Source organism: Hemitrygon akajei, chromosome 10 (genome assembly GCF_048418815.1).
Source record: "Hemitrygon akajei chromosome 10, sHemAka1.3, whole genome shotgun sequence".
NCBI lineage: Eukaryota > Metazoa > Chordata > Chondrichthyes > Myliobatiformes > Dasyatidae > Hemitrygon > Hemitrygon akajei.
In genome coordinates this window covers 92,157,826-92,181,495 of record NC_133133.1, presented here as the reverse complement: position 1 = coordinate 92,181,495, position 23,670 = coordinate 92,157,826, and the positions used below count along the sequence as shown (strand labels likewise).

The 23,670-nt window shown below is 41.1% G+C and overlaps 1 protein-coding gene across 9 annotated transcripts in view; it reads left to right on the top strand.

Annotated features, from left to right (window-relative positions):
• klhl13 (kelch-like family member 13) overlaps nucleotides 1-23,670 on the top strand; it is a 204,677-nt gene that overhangs the window by 154,546 nt on the left and 26,461 nt on the right. For all 9 annotated transcript variants that reach the window (XM_073058636.1, XM_073058640.1, XM_073058643.1 and 6 more), the window contains 4 exons: nucleotides 461-602; nucleotides 20,099-20,231; nucleotides 21,154-21,350; nucleotides 22,217-23,012. In XM_073058636.1, the coding sequence (XP_072914737.1) occupies nucleotides 461-602; nucleotides 20,099-20,231; nucleotides 21,154-21,350; nucleotides 22,217-23,012 (1,268 nt within the window). The remainder of the gene's footprint in view (nucleotides 1-460; nucleotides 603-20,098; nucleotides 20,232-21,153; nucleotides 21,351-22,216; nucleotides 23,013-23,670) is intronic.

The following is a 23,670-nucleotide window of genomic DNA, read 5'->3' as shown; positions in this document are numbered from 1 at the left end:
ATGCATGTACTACGATAATAAATTTACTTGTACTTTGAACTTATTTATCTTGTTGGTTAGACTGCAAGGACTCATAAATAGTAGGCGGTAAATTAGATGTCCCTGAATTGAGTTTCAGTTTCTTTTCCTTTTCACTGTCCTTTTGATGTTGGAAAATTTCTATGCAGCAATTTCCATTGTTGCTTCTTACACAAAATTGTTTGGTACCAATTTGCTTTTATTCTCACAACACACTGTTCCTGCTGATGTGCACTTTTTCAAAATGATAATTGAAAAAACTTGCTTAATGTACATAATCTTGGTATGATTTACACATTTTTAAAGCTGCAATATGGAATAATGTAAAAATGCTGAGCCGCTGAAAGACTAATTAGTTGGATCGCTATACTGCCTTCTGTGGTATACAGGGCAACTTTCATTTAATTTTATTGTATTAATTTGTTCATTACTCTCTTTGCAGATCTCTAGTTGAAGAGGAGGATCCTCATCTAAAAGTGTCTTTGGCAAGTGGAGACATGGGTGTGACAACCCATTTGCAGTCTTCAAAGACAGGCAATACTCGCTTCTTCACGAGCAATACCCATAGTTCTGCAGTGCTACAGGTATCCCATTTAGAAATAGTTTTCATCAATAATGGTCTAACATTTATTATTTATGACCTCTTCTGGAGAATATTTATCACTGCATATTTCCTTGTTCTTGGATAACTTCAACTTCAGAATCAAAATCAGATTCATTATCACTGACAAATCTGTTGTTTTGTGGCATCCTCATAATGCACAGACATTAAAACTACTATACATTACAAAATACATAAATAGCGTCAAAAAAGGAATAATGACGTTATGTTCATGGGCTCATGAACAATTGAGAAATATGATGGAGGGAAAGAAGCTGAATTGTTGAGTGTGGGTCTTCAAGCTCCCTTACCTTCTCCCTGATGGTAGTACAGGTGGCCCCCGTTTTTCAAACGTTCACTTTACGACAGCTCGCTGTTACAAAAGACCTACATTAGTACCTGTTTTCGGTAACCAAAATGGATTTTCACTTTTACAAAGAAAAGACGCCCGCTTTATACGTGTGTTTACCCCGAGAAAGACTACCATGACCGTGAAGCCTTGTGCGGGCAGTTGCGTGTGTAGACGTGTACGTGCCAATTTTTTTTCTCCAGATAGATTTTGGCTCACTGTCTTCCCGATTTTGATAAATGAAACTACACGGTGCATACAATATTTCTACTTTATATAGGCTATGTATTTATCATATCATTCCTGCTTTTACTATAGGTTTGTGTTATTTGGTATGATTTGGTAGGTTATTTTTTGGGTCTGGGAACGCTCAAAAATTTTTCCCATATAAATTAATGGTAATTGCTTCTTCGCTTTATGACATTTCGGCTTACAAACGGTTTCATAGGAGCGCTGTACTTTCGGATAGTGAAGGAAACCTGTAATGAGAAAAGAGCATATCCTTGATGGAAGAGAGGGTTGTGCCATGATGGAGTTGGCTGAGTCTATAACCCTCTGCAACCTCTTGTGATCCTGTGCACTGGTGGCTTCATACCAGACTGTCATGTAACCAATCAGAATATTCTCCAGTATACATCTATAGAAATTTGTGAGATTCCTTGATAACATACCAAATCTCCTCAAATTCCTAACGGTAGAATCAGTGGTGTGTGTTCTTTATGATTGCATCAATATATTGGGTCCAGGATTAATCCTTTGAGATATTGCCTCCCAGAAACTTGAAGCTACTCACCCTTTCCACTGCAGACCCTTCAGTGAGGACCTGTTTGTGTTCTCCTAGTTTCCCTTTTACAAAGTCTACAATCAGTTCCTTGCTCTTGTTGATGTTAAGTTTGAGGTTGTTGTTACTATCTATCTCTATCTATCAGTTATCTCACTCCTGTACCAACATCTGAGATTCTGCCAATAACAGTGGTATCATCTGCATACAGTGCCTTGTAAGATTATTCAGCCCCAACCCTTTATTCACATAAATGAGTATTACAACCAGGGATTATGATCAATTTAACTGAGAATTTTATTTGTGAATTGGATTTTATTTGCTCCCAATTCTTCCTCCACTACATTGACAACTGAATTGGTACTGCTTCACGCACCTATGCTGAGCTTATCAGTTTTATGAACTTTGCCTCTAACTTCCACGCTGCCCTTAAAATCACTCCGTCCATTTCTGACCCCTCTCTCCCCTTACTCGATCTCTCTATCTCTGAAGACAAACTATCAAGTAACATCTTTTATAAACCTACTATTCCTATGGTTATCCTGACAGCACCCCTTCCCATCTCGTCTCTTTTAAAAATGCTATTATCTTGTCTCAGTTTCTTTGTCTTCACTGCATCTGTTCCCAGAATGTGGCTTTCCTTTCCAGGACATTGGTGTCCTCCTCCTTCAAAGAATGGGGTTTCCCTTCCTCCACCATTGATACTGCCCTCACCCACATCTCTTCCACTTCCTGAATATCTGTAGTCACCCCGTCTTCCTGCTGCCTCAACAGTGATAGAGCGCCTCATATACTTACCTACCACCTCATGAGCCTCCACATCTAATACTTCAATCTCCAAATCTATTGCCATCTCCTAAGCAATCCTACCACCAAAATATCTTTACCCTCCCCCCCACCGCCCCATTTTCTGCAGGGAATGTTCCCTCTGTGATTCATTTGTCCATTTGTCCTTCCCCACTGGTCTCCCTCCCAGAACTTGTCCCTGCAGCAGTCAAAGTCTTCCATTTAGGGCCCGCAAAAAAGTCCGTTCAGGTGAGTCAACACTTCACCTGTGAATCTTCTGGGTTGTTTGTTGTGTCTGTTGCTTCTGATGCAGTCTCCTCTACATTGATGAGACTTGTTGTAAAACTGGGGGATCACTTCATTGAGCACCTCTGCTTCATCCACCAAAAGCAGAACTTACTGGTGGCTGAACACTTTAATTCCCATTCCCATTCCCATTCTGACATGTTGATCCATGGCTGCCTCTTGTACCACGATGAGGCCACCTTCAGGGTAAAGGAGCAATACCTTATATTCTGTTTGGATAGCCTCCAACCTAATGGCATGAATAGCCCACCCTTATTTCTTCGCACCTATCACCTCCATCCTCTTCTGCCCCCTCCATGCTTCCTTCTCCTTACCTTTCTCCTGTGGTTCACCACCTCTCCTATCAGATTCCTTCCTCTCCAGTCCTTTACCTTTCCTATCTACCTAGCTTCACCTATCACCTAGCTATCCTCCATCCCCTCTCCATCTTTTCTTTCTGGCATCTTCCCCCTTCCTGAAGAATGGTCTCAGTCCATGTTGACTATTTATTCATTTCCATGGATGCAACTTCACCTGCTAAGCTCCTGCAGCATTTTTTGTGTGTTATTTTGGATTTCCAACATCTGTTGAATTTCTCATGTTTGTGTTATACTGTCAATGGTTGTTTCAACTGATTGAGAACTATAATGCATGCAGTTTAATTGTTTCCACATAACTGGCTGTGCTTTATTTGGTCTTTGTGATTCTGAATTGATCCCAGTGATTATGTATTCATAAATCAATGTTTTCATTTGTTTTGTGTGTCACTTCTTTGAGCTTTTTAATAAATAAGAAGTGCATCAAGGATGGCCAGGTGGGAATACCTTTCATTTAGAGGCACTTGCAGAAAACTCTTGCTTTTATTAAAAATCAAGAATAATATTTATAGGTGTGAAATCATAATGTAGCTACAGATACATGTGTCAAATGATCATTATTGGGAAGCAAGTGTGCAGACTGGACTGTAATGTTGATACAAGTTTTAAAATTTGTCCGTTGGTACTGGTTAGAAGCTGGGATGCACAGGGATTGTGAAAGCATATTTCCAATTGAGTCTTTTGTGTTAATGCAAAACAGGACATGTATTTGTGTGTTTTTCTGGCAGCCGAATGAATCGTCTTTGGCTGTTCTGGAAAAATGCACAAGATGAGAGCTAAGGTCCTCGTGCTTTTTTGTTTACTATCTAATTCAATCACTCTACCAATTCCCTAATTTGATCTTGATACAAAATCAAGCAGTGGACAAGCTACAAGGCAACCCCAAAACATTTCTTGCATATCTTGAAAGGACTTCCTGTGCATCTTTGTTCAACATCAACTTTAAGGGATGCAGTGCCAGAGCCAGATCAGCTGAAGCTTTGCATAATACTGTATCATTCCTAAAAAAGGAGCATAACACTGAAATATTTGCATATATCCTCATATTTATAAAGGCTTTCATTTTCTCCTTGACTCTGAAATTTGCGCAATATCCAAGTCTGTACATCCATGTGTGCGAGAATGGAGCATGCTTTTGATTCCCCATGCCACTGGATCAAGATCTCACTCTATTAAATCCCTAGCAACGCACATAAAATGTGGGAGGAACAGCAGGCCAGGCAGCATCTATGGAAAAGAGTAAACAGTCAACATTTTAGGCCGAGACCCTTCATCGAAGGGGGACCAATCTTCTTCCGGGCAGATTCACTAGAGCTGTTGGGAGTGGTTTAAACTAATATGGCAGGGGATGGGAACCAGTATGATGAAGCTGAGGATGAGCCGGTAGGTTTACAAGTAGATGATGGGTGTAACATGAATTTAAGGAAGGACAAGCCAATGATTGAGCACAAATGCAGTCAGAGCAAAGAGTTAAATGGTATCACAGGGGCAAAATTCAAAAAGGTGAAGAATGCAGGACTGAAGGTGCTGTATTTAAATGTGCAGAACATTCGGAATAAGGTGGACGAGCTCGTGGTTCAATTAGAGATTGGTCAGTATGACGTTGTGGACATCACTGAATCATGACTGAAGGAAGGCCATGATTGGGAGCTTAACATCAAAGGTTATACTTTGTATCAAAAGGACAGACAGGAAAGCATAGGCGGTGGTGTGGCTCTGTTGGTAAGACTTGGAATGGCATCTTTGGAAAGAGGTGGATAGGTCAGAGAATGTTGAAACTTTGTGGTGGAGTTAAGAAATTGCAAGCATAAAAAAAATCATTCTGGGAATCATATATGGGCCTCTAAATCATAGCCAAGATTGCAAAGGGAGCTGGAAAAGGCATATAATAAGGGTAATGACACAACTGTAATGGGAAACTTCAATATGCAAGGTGGTTGGGAAAATCAGGTTGGTATCGGATCACAAGTGAGGGAATTCGTTGAATACCTATGAGATGGCTTCTTAGAGCAGCTTGTGCTTGTGCTTGTGCTTAGGGAAAGGCTATCTTAGATTGGATGTTCGGTAATAACCCAGATCTTATGAAAAAGCTTAACATAAAGGAACCCTTAGGAGGCAGTGATCATAATATGTTTGAATTCACACTGCAATTTGAGGAGGATTGCACTACAAGTCAAATGTATCAGTATCATAATGGAATAAAGGGAATTACAGAGGCATGAGAGAGGAGCTTGCCCAGGTGAATTAGAGGGAGATATTGGTTGGGATGACGGCAGAGCAGAGGTGACTGAAGTTTCTGAGAATAGTTCATAAGGCGCAGGATAAATAGGTCCCACAGGAAAAAGTTGTTCTCAAGTGGCAGGGCTAGGCAACTGTGGCTGACAAGGGAAGTTCATAATTGCATAAAAGCAAAGGAAAGTACATATAAAGTAGCAAAAGTGAGTGGGAAATTGGATGATTGGGAAGCAATTAAAATACAACAAAAGGCAACTAAAAAAGCTATAATAAGGGAAAAGGTGAAATATGAGGGCACAGACTAGCCAATAACATAAAGTATGATACCAAAAGTTTTTTTCAGTTATATAAAGAGTAAAAGGGAGGTGAGAGTTGATGTTGGACCACTGAAAAATGATGCTGGTGAGGTAGGAATGGGGGGGGGGGGGGGCAAATAAATGGCAGATGAACTTAATGGGTGCTTTGCATTTGTCTTCACTATGAAAGACACTAGTAGTGTGCCAGAGGTCCATGAATGTCAGGGAGCAGGAGTGAGTGCCATTGCTATTACAAAGGAAAAAGTGCTAGGCAAACTCAAAGGTCTTCAACAACACACACAAAATGCTGGTGGAACACAGCAGGCCAGGCAGCATCTATAAGGAGAAGCACTGTCAACGTTTTGGGCCGAGACCCTTCGTCAGGACTAACTGAAAGGAGAGATACTAAGAGATTTTAAAGTAGTGGGGGGAGGGGGAAATGCGAAATGATAGGAGAATACCATTCCCCTCTACCACCACTCTCCTCCGTCTAGCAGAATTAGTTCTTACTCTCAATAATTTATCCTTTGGCTCCTCCCACTTCCTCCAAACCAAGGGTGTAGCCATGGGCACCCGTATGGGTCCCAGTTATGCCTGCCTTTTTGTTGGCTTTCATGTTCCATGAAATCATGAACAGTCCATGTTCCAAGTCTATACGGGTATCCGACCCCGCTTTTCCTTCACTACATCGACGATTGCATTGGTGCTGCCTCCTGCACGCATGCTGAGCTCGTTGACTTCATTGACTTTGCCTCCAACTTTCACCCTGCCCTCAAATTTACCTGGTCCATTTCCAACACCTCCCTCCCCTTTCTTGATCTTTCTGTCTCCATCTCTGGAGACGGCTTTTCTACTGATATCTACTATAAGCCTACAGATTCTCACAGCTACCTGGACTATTCCTCTTCCCACCCTGTCTCTTGCAAAAATGCTATCCCCTTCTCACAATTCCTCCGTCTCCGCCACATCTGCTCTCAGGATGAGGCTTTTCATTCCAGGACGAAGGAGATGTCTTCCTTTTTTAAACAAAGGGGTTTCCCTTCTTCCACCATCAACTCTGCTCTCAAACGCATCTCTCCCATTTCCTGCACATCTGCCCTCACCCTATCCACCCACCAACCCACTCGGGGTAGGTAGGGTTCCCTTTGTCCTCACCTACCACCCCACCAGCCTCCAGGTCCAACGTATAATTCTCCGTAACTTCCACCACCTCCAATGGGATCCCACTACCCAGCACATCTTTCCCTCCCCACCCCCCTTTCTGCTTTCCTCAGGGATCACCCTGCGCGACTCCCTTGTCCACTCGTCCCCCCCATCCCTTCCCACCGATCTCCCTCCTGGCACTTATCCTTGTAAACGGAACAAGTGCTACACCTGCCCTTACACTTCCTCCCTCACCACCATTCAGGGCCCCAGACAGTCCTTCCAGGTGAGGCGACACTTCACCTGTGAGTCAGCTGGTGTGGTATACTGCGTCCGGTGCTCCCAGTGTGGCCTTTTATATACTGGTGAGACCCGACGCAGACTGGGAGACCATTTTGCTGAACACCTGCGCTTGGTCCACCAGAGAAAGCAGGATCTCCCACTGGCCACACATTTTAATTCCACGTCCCATTCCCATTCTGATATGTCTATCCATGGCCTCCTCTACTGTCAAAATGAATCCAAACTCAGCTTGGAGGAACAACACCTTATATACTGGCTGGGTAGCCTCCAACCTGATGGCATGAACATTGACTTCACTAACTTCCGTTAATGCCCCTCCTCCCCTTCTTACCCCATTCCTGACATATTTAGTGGTGTTTTTTTTCTCTCTCTCTGCCCATCACTCTGCCTGTTCTCCATCTCCCTCTGGTGCTTCCCCCCCCCCCCCCCTTCTCCTGAAGCCTCCCGTCCCACGATCCTTTCCCTTCTCCAGCTCTGTATCACTTTCACCAATCACCTTTCCAGCTCTTAACTTCATCCCACCCCCTCCGGTCTTCTCCTATCATTTCGCATTTCCCCCTCCCCCCACTACTTTCAAATCTCTTAGTATCTCTTCTTTCAGTTAGTCCTGACGAAGGGTCTCGGCCTGAAACGTCGACAGTGCTTCTCCTTATAGATGCTGTCTGGCCTGCTGTGTTCCACCAGCATTTTGTGTGTGTTGTTTGAATTTCCAGCATCTGCAGATTTCCTCGTTTTTGTTGTCAAAGGTCTTAAAGGTAGATAAGTCACCTGGACTGGATGGACTTCAAGGGGTGATTGATAAGTTCGTGGCCTAAGGTAGGCATCAATTTTAGAAAACCTAGCACATTTACTTTTCAACATAGACCCCTCCTACATTTACAGACTTAGTCCATCAGTCGTGGAGCATGTGGATCCCTTCTTTATAGAAGTTAGTGTCTTGGACCTCCTTAAATGGTTGACAGCAGGGGTGATTGATAAGTTTGTGGCCTAAGGTAGAAGGAGATGAGTTATTAACTTCAAACTTTCTGTATTATCACTCAAAGAGTTAAACTGCACATGCATGTAACGAGAGCTGTTTAACTCAAAGGGCTGAAGAAGGGGGAATCTGATAGGAGAGGATGGAAGAAAAGGAAGTGGGAGGAGTACCAGAGGGTGGTGATGAGCAGGTAAGGAATATAAGGTTTTGCTCCTCCAACCTGAGTGTGCCTCATTGTGGCAGTAGAGGAGGCCATGGATTGACATATCGGAATGGGAAGTAGAATTGAAATGAGTGGCCACTGGAGATCCAGCTTTTTGTGGCAGATGGACTGAAGGTGCTTGGCGAAGCAGTCTCCTAAGCTACATTGGGTCTCACCAATATATAGGAGGCCACACTGAGAGCACCAGATACGGTAGACCCCAACAGACTGGCAGGTGAAGTGTCACTTTATTTGGATGGACTGTTTGGGGCCATGAATGGTTGTTTGTCCAACCTGTTGTATGAAGTTTTCATCGTTCTAAAATGTTGTTAAAATACATTAGGACGGATAAGTCCCCGGGGCATGATGGAATATTCCCCAGGCTGCTCCACGAGGCAAGGGAAGAGATTGCTGAACCTCTGGCTAGGATCTTTATGTCCTCGTTGTCCACGGGGATGGTACCAGAGGATTGGAGGGAGGGGAATGTTGTCCCCTTGTTCAAAAAAGGTAGTATGGATAGTCCAGGTAATTATAGACCAGTGAGCCTCACGTCTGTGGTGGGAAAGCTGTTGGAAAAGATTCTTAGAGATAGGATCTATGGGCATTTAGAGAATCATGGTCTGATCAGGGACAGTCAGCATGGCTTTGTGAAGGGCAGATCGTGCCTAACATGGCTGATAGAGTTCTTTGAGGAGGTGACCAGGCATATAGATGAGGGTAGTGCAGTGGATGTGATCTACATGGATTTTAGTAAGGCATTTGACAAGGTTCCACATGGTAGGCTTATTCAGAAAGTCAGAAGGCATGGGATCCAGGGAAGTTTGGCCAGGTGGATTCAGAATTGGCTTGCCTGCAGAAGGCAGAGGGTCGTGGTGGAGGGAATACATTCAGACTGGAGGGTTGTGACTAGTGGTGTCCCACAAGGATCTGTTCTGGGACCTCTACTTTTTGTGATTTTTATTAGCGACCTGGATGAGAGGGTAGAAGGGTGGGTTGGCAAATTTGCAGACGACACAAAGGTTGGTGGTGTTGCAGATAGTGTAGAGCATATATGTCAAACTCAAGGCCCGTGGGCCTGGAATTATCTTTGGCCCGCGAGATAATATCTAATTACTATTAAAGCTGGCCCCAGTAATCGAAGCGCCTATGGCGTATGATATGGCTAATGCTGAGTTTATTCAGGTACCAGGTTTTCAGGGGTTTTAGTGTTTATTCGGCAGTCTTGCTCGGCAGTCTTCTTCATAAGAAACGGAATTTGTAAAGTGAAACACTTTGTAGTTATAGCAGAAACTGAGACACATGAGAGCAGGCTGAACAAACGGAGGCAACAAAAGCTGCGTTCGCACGCGTCCGACTGATCCGGCCCGCATGAAGCTGCATTTTGCTCAATCCGGCCTGTGACCTAAAATGAGTTTGACACCCCTGGTGTAGAGGATTGTCGCAGATTGCAGAGAAACATTGATAGGATGCAGAAGTGGGCTGAGAAGTGGCAGATGGAGTTCAACCCGGAGAAGTATGAGGTGGTACACTTTGGAAGGACAAACTCCAAGGCAGAGTACAAAGTAAATGGCAGGATACTTGGTAGTGTGGAGGAGCAGAGGGATCTGGGGGTACATGTCCACAGATCCCTGAAAGTTGCCTCACAGGTAGATAGGGTAGTTAAGAAAACTTATGGGGTGTTAGCTTTCATAAGTTGAGGGATAGAGTTTAAGAGAAAGCGATGTAATGATTCAGATCTATAAAACTCTAGTTAGGCCACACTTGGAGTACTGTGTCCAGTTCTGGTCGCCTCACTATAGGAAGGATGTGGAAGCATTGGAAAGGGTACAGAGGAGATTTACCAGGATGCTGCCTGGTTTAGAGAGTATGGATTATGATCAAAGATTAAGGGAGCTAGGGCTTTACTCTTTGGAGAGAAGGAAGGAGGATGAGAGGAGAAATGATAGAGGTGTACAAGATATTAAGAGGAATAGACAGAGTGGACAGCCAGCACCTCTTCCCCAGGGTACCACTGCTCAGTACAAAAGGACATGGCTTTAAGGTAAGGGGAGGGAAGTTCAAGGGGGATATTAGAGGAAGGTTTTTCACTCAGAGAGTGGTTGGTGCATGGAATGCACTGCCTGAGTCAGTGGTGGAGGCAGATACACTAGTGAAATTTAAGAGACTACTAGACAGGTATATGGAGGAATTTAAAGTGGGGGGTTATATGGGAGGCAGGGTTTGAGGGTCGGCACAACATTGTGGGCCGAAGGGCCTGTAATGTGCTGTACTGTTCTATGTTCTGTTTCTTGGATGTACTGTGTATAACCATATAACAATTACAGCACGGAAACAGGCCATCTCAACCCTTCTAGTCCGTGCCGAGTGCTTTCTCTCACCTAGTCCCATTGACCTGCACTCAGCCCATAACCCTCCATTCCTTTCCTGTCCATATACCTATCCAATTTTACTTTAAATGACAATACCGAACCTGCCTCTACCAATCCTACTGGAAGCTCGTTCCACACAGCTACCATTCTCTGAGTAAAGAAATTTCCCCTCGTGTTACCCTAAACTTTTGCCCCCTAACTCTCAACTCATGTCCTCTTGTTTGAATCTCCCCTAGTCTCAATGGAAAAAGCCTATCCACGTCAACTCTATCTATCCCCTCATAATTTTAAATACCTCTATCAAGTCCCCCCTCAACCTTCTACGCTCCAAAGAAAAAAGACCTAACTTGTTCAACCTTTCCCTGTAACTTAGGTGCTGAAACCCAGGTAACATTCTAGTAAATCTTCTCTGTACTCTCTCTATTTTGTTGACATCTTTCCTATAATTCGGTGACCAGAACTGTACACAAGACTCCAAATTTGGCCTCACCAATGCCTTGTACAATTTTAACATTACATCCCAAGTCCTATACTCAATGCTCTGATTTATAAAGGCCAGCATACCAAAAGCTTTCTTCACCACCCTATCCACATGAGATTCCACCTTCAGGGAACTATGCACCATTATTCCTAGATCACTTTGTTCTACTGCATTCTTCAATGCCCTACCATTTACGATGTATGTCCTATTTGGATTATTCCTACCAAAATGTAGCACCTCACATTTATCAGCATTAAACTCCATGTGCCATTGTTCAGCCCACTCTTCTAACTGGCCTAAATCTCTCTGCAAACTTTGAAAACCTACCTCATTATCCACAACACCACCTATCATCTGCATATTCACTAATTCAATTTACCACCCCATCATCCAGATCATTAATGTATATGACAAACAACATTGGACCCAGTACAGATCCCTGAGGCACACCACTAGTCAGGGGCCTCCAACCTGACAAACAGTTATCCACCACTACTCTCTGGCATCTGGCATCTCCCATCCAGCCACTGTATGCCTGCAGAAAATGTGCTACTACAGTCAAAGACATAGGATCACCAGGAAGAAATTGAAGGCAAATGATATGCTTTTATCACAACAGGGTTTGAGTACAGAAACATGTTCTACAATTAAACTGTGTCTTAGTAATACTGTACCTGAAGAAATGTGTAATTTTTCCTTTTAAGAACAAATGTACTCACCCGCAGAGGAAACACAACAAAGGTTCACCAGACTGCTGTGTGGTGGCAGGGCTGTAGTAGGAGTGGAGAATAGCTCAACTCTATTACTCTATATTTTGTAATACTCTTGTGTACAGCAAACTATCTGCCCTCTGCACTATTCAGCCGATCCTCACCTAAGGTGCTAAACAGGAGAATGAAGGGAAGATCAATAAGATGTAAAGCAGATGACAGGGGGAGATGATCATTGTACCCATTACTATGTGATGCTATGTTAATTTTTCCCTTCAACTTTGTAGTTCTTGCAAGCAGATATTACTGAAGGGCTTCAGCCTTCTTTACAGGGAAGTGGATCAGCAAGATCATGGAAGGCTAGACTCATGAGGAGTTTCTTTTGTGTGCTGTGACAGTGCTGGACCCTTATTGTGGTTGGGAGCTGGAAACAGGGAGTGATGCATGCTAAACTAACTTCCTCTAAAATTTCCTTAAGGGTAGTTTGTAATGGTTCATCATACTCAGTGAGCAATTGACCCCATTTTATATTATCAATTGATTGACTTCTTAGCAAGCAGCGGATTTATTCTTTGTAAGTATTTGGTTCTGTTAAAGATTCTCACAGGTTTCAAATGTATTCACTACGAATCATTTCTGGCATCTCCAGTGGCTGATGTGTCAACACTTGCAAATTCCATGGCATCAGTATAATTGGCCGTAATGATTTTTGTGAAAGTTGTTTTCAGTACTTGATGAATTGCAGCCAATTCTCACCACTCTGTTCAGCTGCTTGGCTCTGTAATCAGGAAAGATCTGGAGGGAATACAATCGATTCTCTCATCTGAAGGAATACGAGACAGAGGGACTTTGCTGTCCAAAAGCTTTTAAGAACCAATAGAAGCATTTGCATTACTAGCAATCTGGTATTTCATTCCAACACATGGCTTGAGGCAGGAGAACTAGTTATCTCAGCATTGGATAAATTCAATGCAAATAGGAAAGGTGGGCTTTAAGGTCCCAATATACACTGTTCATCTTTATAGGTGATGATGTTGATCATAGACACATTTTGGAGGCACTTGTATGTTGTTGTACTGAGTTCTACAGAGAATTACAAATATATGATCTTTATTTTTGGGAATATTGGCATTGATAAGGCATTGATCAGACCGTATTATGATCAATTTTGGGCCTCTTATCTGACATTGAAGAAGGTCCAGAGGAGGTTCATGAGAATGATCCTGGGAATGAAAGAAATGACATATGAAGAGTGTTTGATGGCTCTGGACCTGTATTCACTGGAGTTTATAAAAAATGAAGATGGTGGGGAGAGGAGGAATCTCACTGAAACCTGTTGAATATTTTAAGGCCTATATGGAGTGAACATGAAGTTGATGTTTCCTATATTGGGAGAGTCTAGGACCAGAGGACACAGCCTCAGAATACATGGACGTCCATTTAGAACAGAGATGAGGAGGAATTTCTTTAGCCAGAAAGTGATCAATCTATGAAATTCATTACCACAGGTGGTTATGGAGGCCAAGTCATTTGGTATATTGAAAGCTGAGGTTCATAGGTTCTTGATTAGGAAGGGCATCAAAATTACATGGAGAAGGCAGGAAAATGGGGTTGAGAGGAATAATGAATCAGCCATGGAATGTTGAAGTAAACTCAATAGGTTGAATGGACTAATTCTGCTCCTATGTCTTATGATCTGTGGTCTTCCCTTTGTCATGGACATGCAAAACTCTCCAAGTACAATTGTCTCTAATGTGCAATACCTTTGATCTAACCACACTCTTATTTCTAAGCTATATTGACTATTCTGTTGTATATCTTACTGTACATACTATTTATTACAAATTACTATAAATTGCATATTACACATTCAGACAGTGATTTTTACTCATGTATGTGAAGGATGTAAGAAGTAAAGTCAATTCAATATAATTTAATTTCATTCGTGTCAGAATCAGAATTAGGATTATTATCATTGACATATGTCATTAAATATGTTGCTTTTTAGCTGATTACAGTGACAAACATGAAAATTACGATAAGCTCCAAACATGAATAGTGTAAAAGAGGAATATTGAGATAGTGTTCATGGATCATTCAGAAATCTAATGGCAGAGGGAACAAAGCTGTTCATAAAATGTTGAATATGCATCTATAATCTCCTGCATCACCTTTGTGATCAATGTAATGAGAAGAGGGCACGTCCTGGATGTTGAGGGTCCTTATTAATGAATGCTGCCTTTTTGAGGCACTGCTTTTTTAAGATGCCCTTGGTGATGGGGAGGGTTGTGGTCCATGAAAGAGCTGGCTGAGTGTATCACCCTTTGCAGCCTTGTTCAATTTTGTGCATTATGCTTTCATTCCTGGCTGTGATGCAACCAGTCAGAATGCTCTACCATACATCTGTAGAAATTTGCAAGAGTCTTTGGTGACCTTCCAAATATTCTCAAGTTCCTAATGAATCAGAAATAAAGTCATATATCAATGTGTTGGGTCCAGGATAGATTTTCTGAAATGTTGACACCCAGGAACTTGAATCTATTCTCCCTTTCCAGCGCTGACCCCTCATGAGAACTGGTATTTGTTCTCCTAACTTCCTCTTCCTGAAGTCCACTGTGAAATCATTGGACTTGCTGACATTAATTGTAAAATTGTTATTGTGGTATCACTCAGCCAGGTGACCCATCTTACTTCTGTACAGCACCTCATAAACTATCTGACATTCTGCCAATAACAGTGGTGTCATTAGCAAATTTACAGATGGCATTTGAGCTGTGCCTAGCCACAGTCATGAGTGTAGAGAGAGTAGAGCAGTGGGCAAAGCACACATCTTAGAAGTGCTCTGTGTTGATAATCAGTATGTTATTACCAATATGTACTAACTGTAGTCTCCAAATGAGTAAGTTAAGAATCCAGTTACAGAGGCCTTGTTGGTTATTAGTGAGGATATGATGGTGTTGAATGCTAACCTATAATCAATAAACAGCAGCCTGACATATGTGTTGCTGTTGTCCAGGCCGAGGAGAGAGCTAGTGAGATTGTGTTTGCTGTAGATTTGTTGTAGCTGTAGGCAAATTTCATAAGTCCAGGTCCTTGCTCAGGCTGGAGTTAATTCTAGCCATAACAAAATCTCAAAGCATACCAGCTCATAATCTGAGCTGGTGCTTAATGGTGTGAGGTTCAATGATATGTATCCTTTCTCATTTGGAATGATTTCTTATCATCTCCTCCCTGAATAGAAGAGCATGTCTATAGTGTGCGCATATGGAGATATTTGTAGCATACATGCAAATATGATGAAATATTCATTGCAGAGATGGAGATGGTATGTGCAGTCAAATATTAAAACACCACTGAGAAGGTCAGTCCTTCAGTGATACAAGTGCCAAAGGCTGGGCTACTTCATGTACCCATCATGTGAAAGATGGATGGATTTTCCTGTTTGATCATGTAGTTCTTGCAATTTGCCTAGAAAAGAAAGGAGGAGATACTTTAAAATGCATCAATGGCATGGTTAACTTAATTGATATCTGTTCACTTGTCTGTCTTTCAAGTTTTGTATGAATGCAGCTGTGTGTGTCTTTTGAGGGGTCTGAGTGTTACACATAAGGCAAGAACAGCAGTTGTAAGTGTTAGATCCCTTATTTTAAGATTTCAATAGTCCATTTTAATATCAGAGAATGTATAACCTGAAATTCTTACTCTCCACAGACATCCTCAAAACAGAAGAAAACCCCCAAAGAAGGAATGACAGAAAAAAACATAAGAACCCCAAAGCCCTCCTCCCCCTCCAACACACAAGCAGAGGCAAGCAGCATTAACCCTCCCTCTTCCTCACCTATCCTAGCACAGTGGTTCCCAACCTTTTCTGTGCCCCACACCCCAAGGAAATATTTGATTAATGTTCGCACCCCCTACAAAAGTAGTATCACATTTGAAGATGAAGAAGTCTAATTTCTAATTTTTGAACCACAAATTGAACCACATACAATACTGCGGATGAACAAATTGAACTTAAAAAATAAGCTTTTAACTTAGTGCATAAAATGCAAATATAAATTGAGCAATTAGATTGTAATTTATTCAGAAAAAATTGTAAACAGTAAATTGATGAGACTCCTCAACTCTGAGGTGTAACTCCCAGGTAACACTGATGAGAATCCTCAACGCTGACTCGGGCAGCAGGAGACTGGAGTGAGTTTACGTCTCTCTCGACTCGGGCAGCGGGAGACTGGAGTGTGCTTGGGACAAACGTTACTACTACTTCTCAAGGCACACTGGCAGCTGGCTGAGTGATGACTCGTGACTCGTGACTCAAGCACGCAAGCCACTCTTTGTCGCACCCCCTGAAATTCCATCTCGCACTCCCTGGGGGTGCGGGCACCCCAGGTTGGGAACCCCTGACCTAGCATAAAGCATCAACATTCCCACCACCCACCACCCAATAGCAAAGCCCCCAAAGAAAGACCATGGTCTACAGTACATCAAAAACTAACTGTTCACTCCAACATTTGAACATCCCACAGGTTTTCTCTCTCACTAACAAGGAAGAGACAGATATCTAATGAGGTCATAATTCTACTCATGGTTCTATTGATGGCATTTCTCCAGTATCCTTCGAAAGTCAGAGAGAAAGAACTATCCTGTGCTCACCTTTCAACTCCTCAGTGTAACCTAGACCCTATGGCACCTCAACTAGAATATGGAGGTTATAGTTTGATAAGCAATGTTCAAGTTCCATCCTCTCCACAGCATATATCTTAACCACTTCTGCAGAAGCATCAGCAGCATACAATACTTGCAGAAGTGCTTTGGCTGATGGCTTTGCAGAGAGCCTGTCAGTTCTTTGCAACAGGCATTATGATCTTTAAAATTGTATTTATGCTGCACGGCATGAATCAGACCCAAACCACAGTCTGCTTTCACTGAGGAGTAAAGGAACTTTGGAGCTCTGGTTTTAACAGAGAGCCAAGTTCTCATTAACAGCATTCTTGTCAATAGTATTCAGCGTCTGCCATGCTCATAATGAACTTAAAGCTGTCAAGATCTCATGTGCTATCTACCCCTCTGCTTTACTTCTGTACTGAATTTTCTTCTGAAGCCTATGTCTAAAGTCAAAGTCACTTTAATCAGGAAAATATTTTTAAACTTGTTATTGAAATTGTATCCATAAATATTTAAAGTGTTTTAGATTAATATTATGGTGAAAGTGGCTGATACTTACTGAAATCTAACATGAAATTTGGAGTCCAGAAAGAATGAGAAAGTATCTTACTTTTACTATTGTGAATGACCAGTGTCATTGAAGCTTTCTTCGAAAATTATATCCAAAATTATCTTTTTGGTTCAAGCTTTAATAAATATGATATAATGGAAGGGCCAATTAAGCATGTCAGTGCTACCAATCTCAGTGTTAATGTTGTGGTCCTGAACTTGTCTGTTTATCTTAAATACACAACTCCAGCTGTTCTGAATTTCTTTTGAGCTAGTTGTTGAAATTGAAACATAAGTGTATTAGTGATAGGATATAGATCATGCACAGAAGGAATCGGGTGCAAATAATGGGCCATTCTTGCAAAATCTTGTTGGAAAATTTCTAAGAAAATATTGATTCATCTCTTGTGTTATAAGTACTTAGACTCAGTAGATGTATGCATCTACTTCTGAGAATAGTTAGGATATAGAACTTATTACCGCATGGAGTAGCTGGGACTTTAAGCAAAAGTTTGGTTTCCCCTGGAAAAAATGATTTAGGAGGATATCCAACAAGTTGAAATGAAGCAAGAGGAAGTTTATTGGACATTAGCACCATTGTGGGTGTAAAGACCTTGATGCCTACTTGCTTAAAAGTGTACACCTGGGTTTTAGACTCACTTTACAATTTAAATTGAAACATTACTGTCACCAGAATGATAATTGCCTATTAATATCTCTGAAAGACTTTGCATTGGAAAATAAAACTGTTCCCACAAGTACAGAAAAATGTTTTTCCTGGAAGAGAGGTAACAGATCTGATCATCCATCTAATGGACACAGGAATAACTGATGGTACTTGCTTTTATTTCTGACCAGAAGTTACACAGATTACTAGTATACTGCTACTTGCCTTTTTTCAGTTGGCTGCCCTCCAAATGAAACCAGTCCTCATGACACTGCTGTGAGGTGGAAACTCCCAATCTTTGTTGGCATGCAGCCACACCATTCAGTGTGTCTGGTCTGCTGAAATATTGTAATGAAGCTGAACAACTGGATGACAAGAGACCTCTAGCTGAGTTGATTCTTGAGTTTCTCAGTTGCTGACCTGGTCTGAAATTCTGGTTTGAGGAGCGGGGAGATGGTTGTGATGGGATGTGAATTACCCATATGGTTTGCTGAAGGTATTAGCCAGCAAGACAGAGTCATTGTGGATAAGCAATAAAATAAATTCACAAAATGGCAGTAATTAGTCCTACTTCATACACATGGGTACAACTCCACCCCTAAGATATTTCTCAGTATGAGGCCATCCCCACCTCTAAGAAATAATCCGGCTAAGAGATGTCACCAGTGTTTGTAAATCACTTCGGAATAGTGAGAGCGAGATCTGTGTGAGAGTGGGAGCCATTCCAAAGTGGATGTAAGGTTGAATTGGGCCAATTAAAAGAAGTGAGGTTTAAGGGAAGTGGCCATTATTGGAGTGGAATAGGGTTAGATTGGAGAACTGGGGCATTGGTTCAAGCCTTTGGCAAGGAGAGGCAGAGACCAAAGTCCCAAATGTTTTCAGAGGACTGAGAAATCACAATTGTCACTCTTTGCTTTAAGAAGGAATGGAGGCAAAGGAAAGGAAATTATAGGCCAATTAAGCTGACTTCAACGGTTGGCAAGATTTTTGAGTCCGTTATTAAGAATCAGGTTTCAGGATGCTTGAAGGCACATGATAAAATATGCCAAAGTCAACATGGTTTCCTTAAGGGGAAATCTTATCTAGCAAATCTGTTGAAATTCTTTTAGGAAATAACAGAATAGACAAAAGAGTCGGTGGACGTTGTTTATTTGGCTTTTCAGAAACATTTGACAAGGTGGCACACATGAGGCAGCTAAACAACACAGGAGCCTATGTTGTTCCAGGAGAGGTACTAGCATGGATAGAAGATTGGCTGACTGGCAGGAGGCAAAGAGCGGGAATAGAAGGGGCCTTTTCTGATTGGCTGTTGATGAATAGTGGTGCTCCACAGGGATAATTTCTTTTCACATTATATGGTAATGATCTGGACGCTGGAATTGATGGTTTTGTAGCCAAGTTTGGGGATGAGACAAAGATAGGTGCAGGGGCAAGTAGTGTTCAGGAAACAGAGAATCTACGAGATGACTTTGACAGATTGGGAGAATGGGCAAAAAAATGGCAGATGGAATATAGTGTAGAGGAAGTGTATGGTTGTGCTCTTTGGTAGAAGAAATAAAGGCATAGACTCTTTTCTAAACAAGGAGCAAATTCAGAAATCAGAGGAGAAAAGGGACCTGGGAGTTCTAGTGCAGGATTCCATAATGTTTAACTTGCAGCTTGAGTCAGTAGTAAAGAAGGCAAATGTAATTTTAGCATTCATTTTGAGAGGACTGAAATATATATAATGCTCAAGCTTTGTAAGGTATTGGTCAGACTGCATTTGGAATATTGTGAGTAGTTTTGGGCTCCATATCTAAGAAAGGATGTGCTGACATTGGAAAGGGTCGAGGAGAGTCAAGGACTAGAGTGCACAGCCTCAGAGTACAAGGATGTCCCTTTAGAACAGAGATGAGGAATCTCTTTAGCCAGAAGGTGGTGAATGAATGGAGTTTTTTTGGTATGGACACCTTTGGAGGTGAAGTCATTGGGTATATTTAAAATAGAGGTTGATAGTTTCTTGATTAGACAGGCTGTCAGGGGTTATGTGGAGAAGGCAGGAGAATGGGGTTGAGAGGGATAATAAATCAACCATGATGAAATGGTGGAGCAAACTCTATTGGTGAGTGGCCTAATTCCGCTCTTATGTTATGGTCTGGAAGTCGAACTTGAAGCTTTCCTGTTTTGAAACTGTTAGGGGATGCCATTTAAGCTAAACTGACATTTTTTTCCTGGCATTTTCAGTTAGTAATGAAGGGACCAAGATTTTTTTAAATTCATTGTTTACAACTTGTAACCTGATTTTTGAAATATCTATATTTTGTAGGGATTTGACCAACTCCGAATTGAAGGTTTACTCTGCGATGTTACCTTGGTGCCAGGGGACGGTGATGAAGTATTTCCAGTCCATAGAGCGATGATGGCCTCCGCCAGTGACTATTTTAAGGCAATGTTCACAGGTAAACCACAGAGACATCATGGTGTATGTGAAATGTAAATTTATTATATAATCATTCGACAACTACACAAGTGCTCAGAGCACCCTCCTGAAAATATTGAAAATCTTCACACCTGTATTTGCCTGCACATTTTTCTCAAAGAACTATAATGTCCTAGTTGCAATGCATATACAGTAAGCACTTTGTGTTTAACACACTAATACCGTTAGGATTCATAAACCACCAAGATTGCTTTGGAGTCAGCAGGAATTAAAAATCGATTTCTAAAAAACTGCTGTAAACAAATTTGCAAAGAACATGAAGACACAAGAGACTGCAGAGGAGGATCTGGACTGAAATAATTGACCATTTCTCTGATCCATGGATTCTGCTTGACCCACTGAATTCCTCCAGCAGTTTGTTTCTTGCAAGAATTTTACTTGGATGTCAAAAAAAAGTTTAGAAAGCATTTTTAAACTTTTGGTTGTTGCAAAACATTTGAAGATTGGAAAGGGTGTTAACTAATGACAGCATTGAAGAGTATGTTTGCATGTCCACTTACTTTCTGTAGTTCATCTTTGAATCTGCACCCACGTCTCAGCTTCCTCTACTTCTCCCATCAATTCCCAGTCTCTTCTCATTGTTTTTATCCAATCACCTTCAAAGTCCTGGGGAAAGATATGGTTTCCATTTTGTCAGAACTTAACTTCTGAGCTACTGAAGAAATCAGTTTGTATTTGTATTAATTAATTTGCACACCAACTGGGTTGATGCATTTGAAGATTACAGGCCATAAGTTGTTCATGATTTTAATCACAAGTTTAATATTTCATTATTCCATGCAGTTAAAGTGGGCTAATCACTCATTTCTGTCTCACTGGAAATGTTTACTTGTTAATGTTTGGACTTACCAACCTGAAGTTCATTTGTTTCCTTTGGTCAGGTGGAATGAAAGAGCAGGACCTGATGTGCATTAAACTTCATGGAGTAAATCAGATAGGGCTTAAGAAAATTATTGATTTTATTTATACTGCAAAGCTCTCCCTGAACATGGACAATCTCCAAGATACTTTGGAAGCAGCTAGCTTTCTGCAAATTTTGCCTGTCTTGGATTTCTGTAAAGTATTCCTTATATCAGGGGTAAGTTTGTGCTTGATTTTTCCCCATTATTAAAGCATTTAGTTTGCATTTTCTTAATACATTTAATGTTTGTTACCAGATTGATTTTGAAGCTAATTCCTGCTGTTATTTTATGACTTTTGTCAGTTTTCTGTGGCAGATTTCAAATGGTCGTTGTGTATCATTTCTGAAAAAATAAAAATGGTCATCAGTTTCTGTTTTGTGTTTATTACATTCATCTTGTTTTATTTATTAATTTTTTTCACAATACCTAATTTTATCTGTTCAATATACTGAATAATGCCTCAGATTTCAATCGGAACTCTGGAGATTGTCTGCTGTCCAAAGCTAGTTATTTCAGATTCTTTTTCTAGAAATTAGATAGCTTTTATCTATTAAAATCTTGGTTCTGAAAACTTCTTCCAAATGGAACTGCTTCCAAATTGATGTCTGATAGTTTTACCTCATTCACTCAAGCTGCAGCACATAGCTCTTCTTAATATGTTAAAAATTAGCAATCTCAGTCACTCGTCAGCTCCTTTATTCTTAAAAATGTTTCCTTCATGTCCATGATACTCTACTGAAGTAAAGTGTGTTGCATGTGTTGTTCAGTAAGATTCTAGTGGACAGCTTCAAGAAGAAATAAGAACTATCTCTATCAGTTCTTAAGAAAATAGTTAAGTATTTTCACTGATTGAAACTGAAATGCATTTGTGTACAAAAACATATATCTACTTTATTCTTGGGAAAACTGGTTGATATGAAGAGTTTTGTGTCCTCAATACAACCCTCTTTCAATTTGATGAGAATTTTTATGAAAGTACTCAAAATCTAAACTTTAAATCAGGGAAATAAGAAGTAATATGCTTGACTTTTTTCCCCCCCAGGTATCACTTGAAAATTGTGTTGAGGTTGGAAGAATCGCCAATACCTATAACTTGACAGAAGTAGATAAATATGTAAATAACTTCATTTTGAAGAATTTCCCAGCACTGCTGAGTACTGGTGAATTTATGAAACTTCCGTTTGAGCGACTTGCCTTTGTGCTTTCAAGCAACAGCCTCAAAAATTGCACTGAACTTGAACTTTTCAAGTCTGCCTGCCGTTGGTTGAGATATGAGGACGCACGGATGGATTTTGCCTCAAAGATAATGAAGAATGTTAGATTTCCACTAATGTCACCACAGGAGTTAATTAATCATGTTCAAACAGTGGATTTCATGAGAACAGACAACATTTGTGTCAATCTATTATTGGAAGCCAGTAACTATCAGATGATGCCATACATGCAACCTGTTATGCAGTCTGAGAGAACCTGTATCCGTTCAGATAACACACACTTAGTAACCTTGGGTGGAGTACTGAGACAACAGCTGGTTGTGAGCAAAGAGCTAAGATTGTATGATGAAAAGGCCCATGAGTGGAAATCATTAGCTCCCATGGATGCACCAAGATACCAGCATGGCATTGCAGTGATCGGAAACTTCCTTTACGTTGTAGGTGGGCAGAGCAATTACGATACAAAAGGAAAGACTGCAGTTGACACTGTCTTCAGATATGACCCTCGGTACAACAAATGGATGCAAGTAGCATCTTTAAATGAAAAGCGTACTTTCTTCCACCTAAGTGCTCTAAAAGGACACCTTTACGCAGTCGGTGGTAGAAATGCAGCTGGAGAATTGGGTAAGTATTTTTTCCTCCTTGGGATTTCTAAGATTCTTCCTCTTGGGCGCCATGGTAGCATTGCGACTAGTGCAACGCTACTACAGTTTAAGGCGTTGGATTTCAGAGTTCAGTTCCGGCACTGTCTGTAAGGAGACTCTGTACGTCCTCCATGTGGAATGCACGGGTGCTCCAGTTTCCTTCCATGTACCAGGTAAATTAATTGGTCATTGCAAATTGTCCTGTGATTAGGTTAGAGTTAAATTGTTGTCAGAGGTTTCTAGGGTAGCGTGGCTCGAAAGCCACACTGTATTACTAAATAAATAAAATCAATAGATACCAATTATTTTATGAAGAAATTCCTTTTATACGAGGCCGTTCTATTGAAGCAGAAGAAATCTCCACAGCACAAAGGTTTATGTGTTTGTCCACTGAGTGGGGTAAACACTAAACCTATTAGGTTGGTGTCATTATAAGGAGCTTCTATTCCTAATCTAATTTTAAATTATTAAATTGATCCATAATGTAAAAAAAACTGTAAACTACATTAAGAAATATATCTTATAAAAGAGCAAAAAAGAAATTAAAAAATATTGATGTAGTGTACATGGGTTCATTGTCCATTCAGAAATCTGATGGTGGAAGGGAAGAAGCTGTTCCTAAAATGTTGCACGTGTGC